Raw genomic sequence first — 9785 nt, 5'->3', positions numbered from 1 at the left:
CATCAGCAGTGGATAACAATTTGTATTGGTTTGGTGTTTCTTCAACATCCCGACCTGATCGATGGTTTGTTTTTTTTTTTTTTTTTTTAAGGCGCTAGGGATTGTTTGGAGGGTATTGGACCCTCATCCGACCTTAATCCTGTCGCCGTCACCATAACAGCACCACCACTTTTATCTCCTTCTCCCTCAATCCCCTATCGCAGCAGGGCATGGTTGTCCAAAAAATCAAGTTTCTATGTCGCGTGAGAATCACGCACTTATTTTTGGATGGCCGGTAGCCGGATGGAGTGATCTGCAACAAATTTGTATAGTTTAGAGGGTTTTCTGTAATTTTGATAGTTTAAGAGGTTAGTTGCAAGTTTTCCAATAGTTCAGGGGTTTTTTTTGGAAAAAGTGCAAAAAAATGTTAGAATTTTATATAGATACTAAATTAAACGAGTCACCTAGAACTCTTGGTCATCAAGTCTTAATGCAAATGGATAACACTAACGTGTCTGAAAGACCCAAAAACCTCAAAGGGTACCCAAGGGTGGGGTCCTAATTCCCCTTAAAGCCAATACTATCCAAATCCCAAGATCGGGGTAAAATGGCCAAAGCGCACCACCATTTGATAAAAAAATCAGATGCCACCAGCGCATCTGGATCATCCAAAAACTCCTGAAAGCATAAATGGATCGAGTCAACCCTTTTTGGATACCTTTTGATCGCATTCCTAAGAATCGATGCTTCTAAAAGTGCCATGGGTAGGTTCGCGCACACATGATTGAGTCCCATAAAATAATTATTCCTTTTCAAAAATTTAACTTTGTAAGATGAATTTTAATATTTTTTATTTAATCGGTAGTGAATAAATTACCATATATGTTCATAGTGAAGATACATGATGTGATAATTTACTTTTTATAAGTTGTAAAAAGGTTAAATTAGTAATGTTATAGAAAATAGTACTTTGACTTTTTAAATGAGACATTTATTTTGGAGTAATGATAGGGGAACTGAAAATAAATTACCGAATTAGTATCGAATTTGACGTAGTTGGTCATTCTTATCACGTGTTAAATAATTATTTTTAAAAACTGTTTAAATAGATGAGGTGGACAAAAACACGTCAAATTCGATACTTATTCGGGTTAATTCATTGATCTCCGTATCATTATTCTTTATTTTGAGATAGCTAGAAGGTGAACAACTGAACGTTAAATTTGAGTAGGAGTAGTAAAGAAAAATATTCAGAGGGGAATATAACAGGTCTGGACAAGAGAGAAGACGTTGTTTCTTCAACAAGGAGAATGAACCATCATTTACATTTGTTATTATCCTTTACATCTGATATCATGCTTTACGATTACTATTATGCATCACATTCATCTTACTTTTATGTTGTTCACTAGGACTCTCTCTCTCTCTCTCTCTATAGAGAGAGTAAAGTACAGCAATACCTTTTAAAATTTAGTAAAAAGACACCAAGGTGAAACTTAACCCATTTTAAAACAATAACAACCCTCAATGGTACTTGCAAACCGAGCATTAAAACATATGAAAAGTTAACCTTATAACAACCCTCAATGGTACTTGCAAACCGAGCATTAAAACATATGAAAAGTTAACCTTATCCCTTACTATTTTATTAATTTTAATTATAAAATATTAAAATAATTAAAAACCAAATTACCCTCAACAAAAAATGGACAGGGGAAGAGAGACCAATGCAGGGTAAGCATTGAGATTCAACAAAAATGGCAGGCAGCAACAATGGGTACTCTGCTACCAAACTACCAAAAAAACAAAACCCTAGATTGTTTTATCACCGCCCTTGACCCCAAGTCTCTGATCCTCCCACAATTTTCCAATTATGAAAAACCCAATCTTCTGCAACTCACAACAGAGAGCTTCGTCATGGAGAGAGGACCCAGATACAAAGCGTACGCCGATTTGAGAGATTCGAAGCTTAGAATGAAGAACTTGAGACAACAACAGCCTCAGGAACAGGAATTCAATCTTTCACCACCAAAGAAACAGGTGAGATTTCAGAAGAATTTTTCGGCGACCCCGATAGGGCAAAAAGGGTCCTCTATTCTCACGCAATCGGTGCCCTAATTATGGTGATTCCGACGACGAACTGCCAAAAATGGATCGGCGAAGAGAGACCCAGTTCGGTGAGCTTACCCAACGCCGGAGTACATAAGTCACGCGTTGGGCTTAACGGCAGTGGTGGCAATAGTTGTTTGACGAGGGCGGCGGTGAGTGCTCTCGCCGCTCGGTTGATTCTCTGTGTCTCCGGCAACGACATCAAGACAACGCTCAAAATTGGAGCTTGGTCTTGATTTAACCCACGACGACGAAGCTTCAAATTACAAGACCCAATTCTGTCCAGCGAGCCCCAAATCCGGTGAAGCCCAGTTCAGACCGACGGACCCCAAGCACGAACAGTTGCCGCGACCCAGAAGCTTACCCATCATATCCGGCGAAACTCATCTGTCTATACATATATGTTCACCAAAAGTTGAAAAGAACAAGTGCCTGTATGTTCTTTTCTATTTTTTATTTTCATATATGGTTACCTAATTTTTTATTTTCAATTATCATTGATATCAGTAAGGCACTTGTTCTGCTTTTGGAGGGTTATGACAAAAAGTTCACCATCGCCGGCTGTTTATATATATATATGTATCTGTATATATGCGCCTGTGTGGGGATGGGGTTATGACGTTAGAAACGTTTTTTTATATTTTGATAAACGCATCAAACTTGAGGGGTATCTTTATCTTAAAATAAGTTAAGTTTCATACGTGTATCCTTTTGTCCTCAAAGCTGTCCCTATAAGTTTCATATGTTGTTGCATGTGCTGGTTATTGATGCTCTCTAAATACAAGGGCACTTGGTTCTCGGATACGTGTAACTTTCTAGTGTGATTTACGGTGAAACCCTTTTGGGGTGCATATTGTCCATTTTCACTTCTTCCTTTTTCTAGGATTTTTTTAATTCTTGCAAAAATCCATCATTTTTTATTGTTTACTATTTTACTAAATTTCTTTTACAAATTTGTCACTTTGACAATATCAAATATTAATGATGAACAGGATACGAATAATTTCATTCTTAAAAAAAAAAATTCCATTAAAATGGACAAATGTTCACTATCGATATACTTTCCAAAAACACTTTAACATGCTGCGAAGTATTTGAAACTTAATTTTTCGATGGTAGCACCTTTGTGAAATATTTATTTGCCACAAACCCTTGGTGTTGCAATTAAGCTTGATATCTCTGTTATAGCTTCAACTCTCCTTGAAAAGTAACACTTGATTGCAAATATTGTTTTCTTTGGTTCTTAACCATTGCCTTTGTGGACTTGATCTCTGCACTGCTCCTCCATGTCTAAGCATCCTCGCACACTCAAATTACTTGCCAACATTCCAGAGACCCAATTCTTGTACACCACCAACAACCTCAATGTCAAGTCTCTTTCCCTCTTCTGTTGAGTTGCATAAACGGGACAAGTACAACTTATAATGAGAGGTTACAATTATTGAAAAAGCTTAAATTTTAAGTGACGTTAGAAATGATTCAATTTAAGCACTTGGTTATCAAAAAGCACCTTAGATAAAAGCATACATATCAGATGGACTGGAGTTTCCTGTTAAACAAAACTTTCAGCTACAAATCTCTCTATATTCGCCTCACATAATTTTTAAATACTAATACCAGGATTGAAAGGTGATGCAGAGAAATCATATTCCCGTAAAAATAAAAATTAGTAAAAAAAACACTGAAGTGATCTACTATATTGATGATATATTCCGATTGCTCCAAGCAGCAGTATCCAGAGTAGTTAAAAACCGATCATTACTTGGGAACCAACCATCTGTGCTTCTTTCAGAATTCAAACCTTGGACAGAAATAGATGTGAATTGCCTGCCACCTCCCCCTTACGTATTCTTCTTGATATCAGAATGAGACGAGCTCTGGTCAATCGATTGCAGTTGGTCTCGAAGGTTTTGATTCTCCTCCACCAAGCGATCATACTCTAGAAGGAATCCTTCAGATTGACTCTTTAGAGCTGCTACATTGACTTCTGCGGCTTTCACCTCTTTTGCTTTTGTCTCACATGCAGATTCCAACTTCGTGATCGTTGTCCTCACTCTAGAAATCTCCTCAGCCAAGGCTTTTTGCTCCTCCCCACCTCCATTTTTGCCATCCGCAAAACTTCTGTTTTGTTGCTTCGCAGCCTCCATGGTCTTTCTGAGTACACGAAGTTCTCGTATGTAATGATGCTGTTTATCTATCATAAACAAGAGGAATAGCAAGAAACCTGCATGCAATACACTCCTATGAATTCAAATTCAATATATATATACATATAATGATAATAATACTAAAACATTTCAAATACTGAAAGTACTCGACTACGTTACCAAAAGAAATTTAAAACATAGAGATGTGACAATAAACCTTTTATATCTTTATCTAACATATAGAGATTGAGGAAGTAGATCAACACATCACAGCTATGAAGCATGGACACATATATGGGATAAAGGACAGGACATGGCATAGACAAAACAGTACTGCCAGTATCCGGAACCCTCGGTGTGCTTTTTCACTAACAATTATATATTGATATTGTCTTTTTAAAAAGTTACATTTTAATGTTTTTGGACAGTATGAGAAGTATGACTTCCGAGGGGAAAAAATAAGTATGAGAAGTATCTGACATGTTTTAAGAAAACAAAAACTTTATTTTTAAATTATGAACACATTTAGAAGTATTGAACATGTATCCATGCATACCCGATGAGCTGGGTACGGCTCTCTAACGGGATTTTTACATATAAGTGGCCTTATGGAGACATATTTACTATATGGTTGAGTCAAAGTCTGATAGTTCTGAAAAAATGAAGTTGACCGAAATGCTGATGTGGACTGTATCGTCATAAAACATCTTCTCCTGTGAGTTCAAGTAGCAGTTTTCGTGAGCTTCAGGTCAGTAAGCATCTCTGTTGCGACAGCAAGCTTCACTCCGGTAATAGCGAGCTGCTCTTCATTGGCGTCTTCTTCAATGAGCATCTCTTCGACAACGACAAGCTTCGAACTAGCTTCCATTAATTCCGGCAATGACAAGCTTTGAACTAGCTTCCATCAACTCCGGCAACGAAGAGCTTCGAACCGTACGCAGATTCCATCAACTTCGGCAAGCTATAGCTATCTACTTCCGCCAAGAGTTGCAAGACCCAATTCGTACCAGGGAGGGCCAAAATGATACTTGAAGCTCTGTTTTTGCTTCTGATTTTCAATTTAAAGAGAGAGCGGTAGGAGACTGAATTGTTGGGTTTCATGAGTGAGAGAGACTAGAGAGAAGGGCCATAGAGAAAGGGGGCAGTAACATAATTTGGTTCAAAAAGTAAAAAGAGTATTTTAGGTAACAAATTAAAATCAACAATGACATTCCATGTCAACGTCAGCATTTAGGTCAAACTTCATTTTTTCGAAACTGCCAGGCTTTGACTCAAACATATAGTAAATATGTTTCCATAAGGCCCCTTATAAGTAAAAATCCTTAAAAGTATATGAGGTTTATAGGATCACAAATTCAATATACCAAATCAAACTCTTTTACCTTGATTCAAGTGACCACCGTGAACTAAAAAATCACTCACTATAGATAATTATATAACACAATCTGTCATCAGTGTGCTAAGAAAAAAAGTTGTTAACATTGTTCTCAGGAGTCTGTTTTTGACACTACAGAAGTATTTTATAATAGGGTTCGCTGATTCAAACATAAAATAGTAAAAATAGATTCCTTCAGGTCGACAAATAACAAATGACCACTAAAAATTAATGCACATTTGGAGAAAACTCATTAAAAATTGCAATGGAGCGCCTCCAGGGGTCATCTCTTGCCCTTATTATGGGGTCATCTCTTGCCCTTATTATCTGGCTTTCATTTATTAGAATATTTAACTGCCAGGCAGTAGTACGGCCATGCAGGAGATCAAAATGCTCGCTACATCCTTTCCAAACAAGAAAACCAATTTTAGACCGATTGGATAAGAAAAATACAGAGGTGATAAATCTTAGCTGCAATATATTGTTTTTCTAACAATATTTTCACAAGCAGCAGCTCCATATGGTGATATTTATTCTATGATACACTTTGACGCAATTTCCAAATAAAACGCCTAGAGAAGAAGCAAAAATTATCAATTTAATATCATTAAAACAGTATGCAAACTACATAACTAAGGTATTATTTCAATTTTAAATTGTAGAGTGATATTAGGCAGCTAGCCGGCCTTGGAAAAAGGTTTTCTTGAGTAACGTACATCAGAAAGCTCAAATTGTCAAATATGTAAGGCAGCAGGTCTCTCCGTATAATCAAGAAATCAATGCACAGACATAGTAACTAATGAAATAATCAAGCAGGGGCGGAACTACTTGGAGACTAAAGGGGATCATGCCCCACTAAAAATTTGCAAGAATTCCTTAAAAATAGGACTTCCTATAAATAGTGAGTCTCAAAATAATAAAAGGATTTAACATGTCACTCCCCAAAGTTTAAAAAGAATCTCAATTTGAATACTTTTAGATTATTTTTTTGGAAGTCCACATTTTGAAAGAAAGATAAAAAATTCCAAATATAGCCTCAATACTCAAGATTCTTCTCTCTTAGTGGGTTATAAAATACTTTTACTTAACAAACAATCAACTCACATCCACTTTCAAGGAATTCTATGGTATAGAAAATTATTAAAGTTCATAATTTTATAGTTTTATTTTCATACAAATTATTCAGCTCTTCAAAATAAACATAGGATGGTCCACCACTAACCTAAATTAAAGCATGTAGTTAGACATCCCTTACATGTTCATGCTGACAGTCCTCCAGAAATAACAATATCTAAGCCTGTATGGCTAATCAGTAGATACCCTGTAAAGAATAAATGTCACCAAACATCAAGCATTTCAACAATGCATGCTAGATCAACATAGGATTGAAGGATATCATCAACCACAAGAACCCAAAACCCTCCACAGAGTAGCAGAGAGGAAACTTGTAGCATAATCAACAACACTGAAGCAGTTATTGCTTACTGGGCACTTTATGTAATCTAATAGGACTGTATTCAGGATGCATGAAGAAACTATAATATCCTACTAAATGATAAGTATTATTCTTCTCCTTCCATTTTATTTTTTTATTCACTTATTCTTTGACAAAAGAGACAACCAACATGAAAATTAGGAAGAAAATACTAGCTCGAGAATATTAATAACTTCAATTCCCTTGTTCGTGCATTTCACTATGCAGTTTATGTAATCTAATAGGACTTATATGACCAAATACTGAATGCGTATTCAGGACGCAAGAAGAAACTATAATATCCTACTAAATGATAAGTATTATTCTTCTCCTTCCATTTTATTTGTTTATTTACTTATTCTTTGACAAAAGAGACAACCAACATAAAATTAGGAAGAAAATACTAGATCGAGAATATTAATAAATTCTACTCCCTTGTTCTTTTTTTTTTTTTTTTTTTTTTTTTTGCGTCGTTATAAGGGGACTTCAACCCTCAACCTTTCATTTGGAGGAGAACGAGTAACCACTCGAGCTAAAGGCTCCATATTATTAATAGCTAATCTGGCATTGGATCTTTCTATTTCTTGTCTGTATGGGATACAAGCATCTATTCAAGCAATTTCCTGTCACTTCAAATCACTCCTTTACTTATTATAGATACACAAATTAAAGTTTCTTTCATTTTATCACCGGGGTTGTAGCCTAGTCGTACTTTTTCACCTTCCAAAGTAGAAGGTTAGGGTTAAAGTTCACGTGTGCAAGTTTCAAATAGGGGGAAAAAAGTTCTGTTCGTTTTTCTATAGAAAATGAAATCAATGAAAAATATATCATAATATTAGCATGTTAACTTCGTGCAATATCTACTAGATATGAGAGTATTAGGTAGAAGAGATGTGCTTATTTAGGCATTTCTAGGATTAAACTGCTCATATCAGTATATATTGATGACTAGAATAAAGTCACTTTTATTCATTTGCAAATCTATGGAATCCAATATCCAAAAAAAAAAAAAAAAAGGGACTTAATCTCTTGTGAGCACCATAAAGAAGATCATCCTCCAACCAAGTCCCATATATATATGTTCTTCCACAAATCCCAAATACAGCCTTACTCATCTTATGTACTCACGTTTAAGAAGCAAATGTCATATTCAAAATTGAAATTGCTCTAATGCACCATCAATTTCTCAGACAAGCACACACGCGCGAGAGAGACGGGGGTGGTATATCAGTATAAGCATACATATGTAAGTACATATGCACATACACACACATAACGCTTTGGTTTAATAATGATCCACAAAGCAAAGCTAGTTTGATGATATAAAAACAATTAGTTCTCATCTTGCAACCACCAATTCATCATTCCAAATACAAAACCCCTCAAAGATGACCCAAATACAGCCTTACTCATCTTATGTACTCAAGTTTAAGAAGCAAATGTCATATTCAAAATTGAAATTGCACTAATGCACCATCAATTTCTCAGACACACACGCGAGAGACAGAGAGGGAGGGGGTGGTATATCAGTATAAGCATACATATATAAGTACATATGCACATACACGCATAACGCTTTGGTTTAATAATGATCCACAAATCAAAGCTAGTTTGATGATATAAAAACAATTAGTTCTGATCTTGCAACCACCAATTCATCATTCCAAATACAAAACCCCTCAAAGATGATCCGATCGAAATATCATGAATCGACTACAATAACGGCACCATACATCGTAAATCACAAAGCAATTGAATCAATCTGATAAATCAAAAAGCAAAAATATGGTCAACGATGAGATTGTTACCCATAAGCGAGGCTTCAAGCAAGTACTTGGAAGCGAGAACCTGGTCCGTGGGATTGAGAGCTTCGACGGAACGGTTGTGGATCTCCCTCAGGTTGTAAACACTGACGAGCAAGACAGCGAATACGACTCCGGCGATGGTTTTGACAACGAGAGGACCACTGCCTCGCTTGACGCGATCCAAAGACATGATCACAAGCTTTCTGAGAGGGGTTCTGAAGAGCAGGAGCAGAATCAATGCCGTTTCGGCAAATATCACCATGAAAAGTAGCTGTATCATCTTTCTCTCTCAAAAATACTAAACCCTAGATCGCTCGCTAGAGATTTTAGGTTTTACAGAGAGAGATATGTATGTATATATTATGTAGAGAGAGAGAGGGATCTGTATGAGTAATGAGAATGGTTGATTTCCATCACCATAAATACGCCGGTCTGCCCTCTGCCTATTTCGTCACTGGCGACTACTCATTAGTGTGTTTTTTCCGTGGGAGGAAGGTGAAAGGAAAGAAGATAAAATAATAGTAGTTACAAATTTCTGGGTTAAGTGCAAAACCAAAAAAAAGTACCATCTTAATATGTAAAATGTGAAATTATTCTTTTGGTGTTAAAAAATAAAATAAAAAATACAACAATTTTCAATTTGAGCAAATAACGATAATTCTTGTGAAAATTAAACAATAAAATAACATGTACATTCTCTAATTTTAAATATGAAAAATACGAAACATCACAAATTATTGTATCACAAAAATAATAAAAGAAAATGAGAGAAAAACCTAATTTAATGTTCATTCTTACCCTTTCAATGGATAATTCACACAAATGAGTATATGTATATAAATGATTATTTATCTGCTTCTTAATTTAATTATAACTTAAATATTCCTATGTTAATA

General features: G+C 35.7%; 1 protein-coding gene across 1 annotated transcript; it reads right to left on the bottom strand.

Moving 5' to 3' along the window:
- Positions 1–3584: 3584 nt before the first annotated feature.
- LOC132307376 (uncharacterized) lies at positions 3585–9398 on the bottom strand. Its single transcript, XM_059805106.1, has 2 exons — positions 8893–9398; positions 3585–4312 (listed from the first exon to the last, which is right to left on the bottom strand). Exons 1-2 carry the CDS (start codon positions 9167–9169, stop codon positions 3930–3932), a joined length of 660 nt encoding a protein of 219 aa, XP_059661089.1. The 5' UTR covers positions 9170–9398; the 3' UTR covers positions 3585–3929.
- Between the last annotated feature and the right edge of the window lie 387 nt (positions 9399–9785).

The sequence above is a fragment of the Cornus florida genome, unplaced genomic scaffold (genome assembly GCF_030987335.1).
Source record: "Cornus florida cultivar Cherokee Brave unplaced genomic scaffold, ASM3098733v1 CherokeeBrave_3.0.0_Hap2_Chr05, whole genome shotgun sequence".
NCBI lineage: Eukaryota > Viridiplantae > Streptophyta > Magnoliopsida > Cornales > Cornaceae > Cornus > Cornus florida.
The sequence above is the reverse complement of the archived record's forward strand: the minus strand, read 5'-3'. Positions and strand labels throughout refer to the sequence as shown.

Coding starts and splice junctions, on each gene's coding strand:
- LOC132307376 (XM_059805106.1), bottom strand. CDS start 9,169: ATGATACAGCTACTTTTCATGGTGATATTTGCCGAAACGGCATTGATT. Junction 4,313..8,892: donor GCTTGAAGCCTCGCTTATGG/GTAACAATCTCA, acceptor TATTGCATGCAG/GTTTCTTGCTATTCCTCTTG.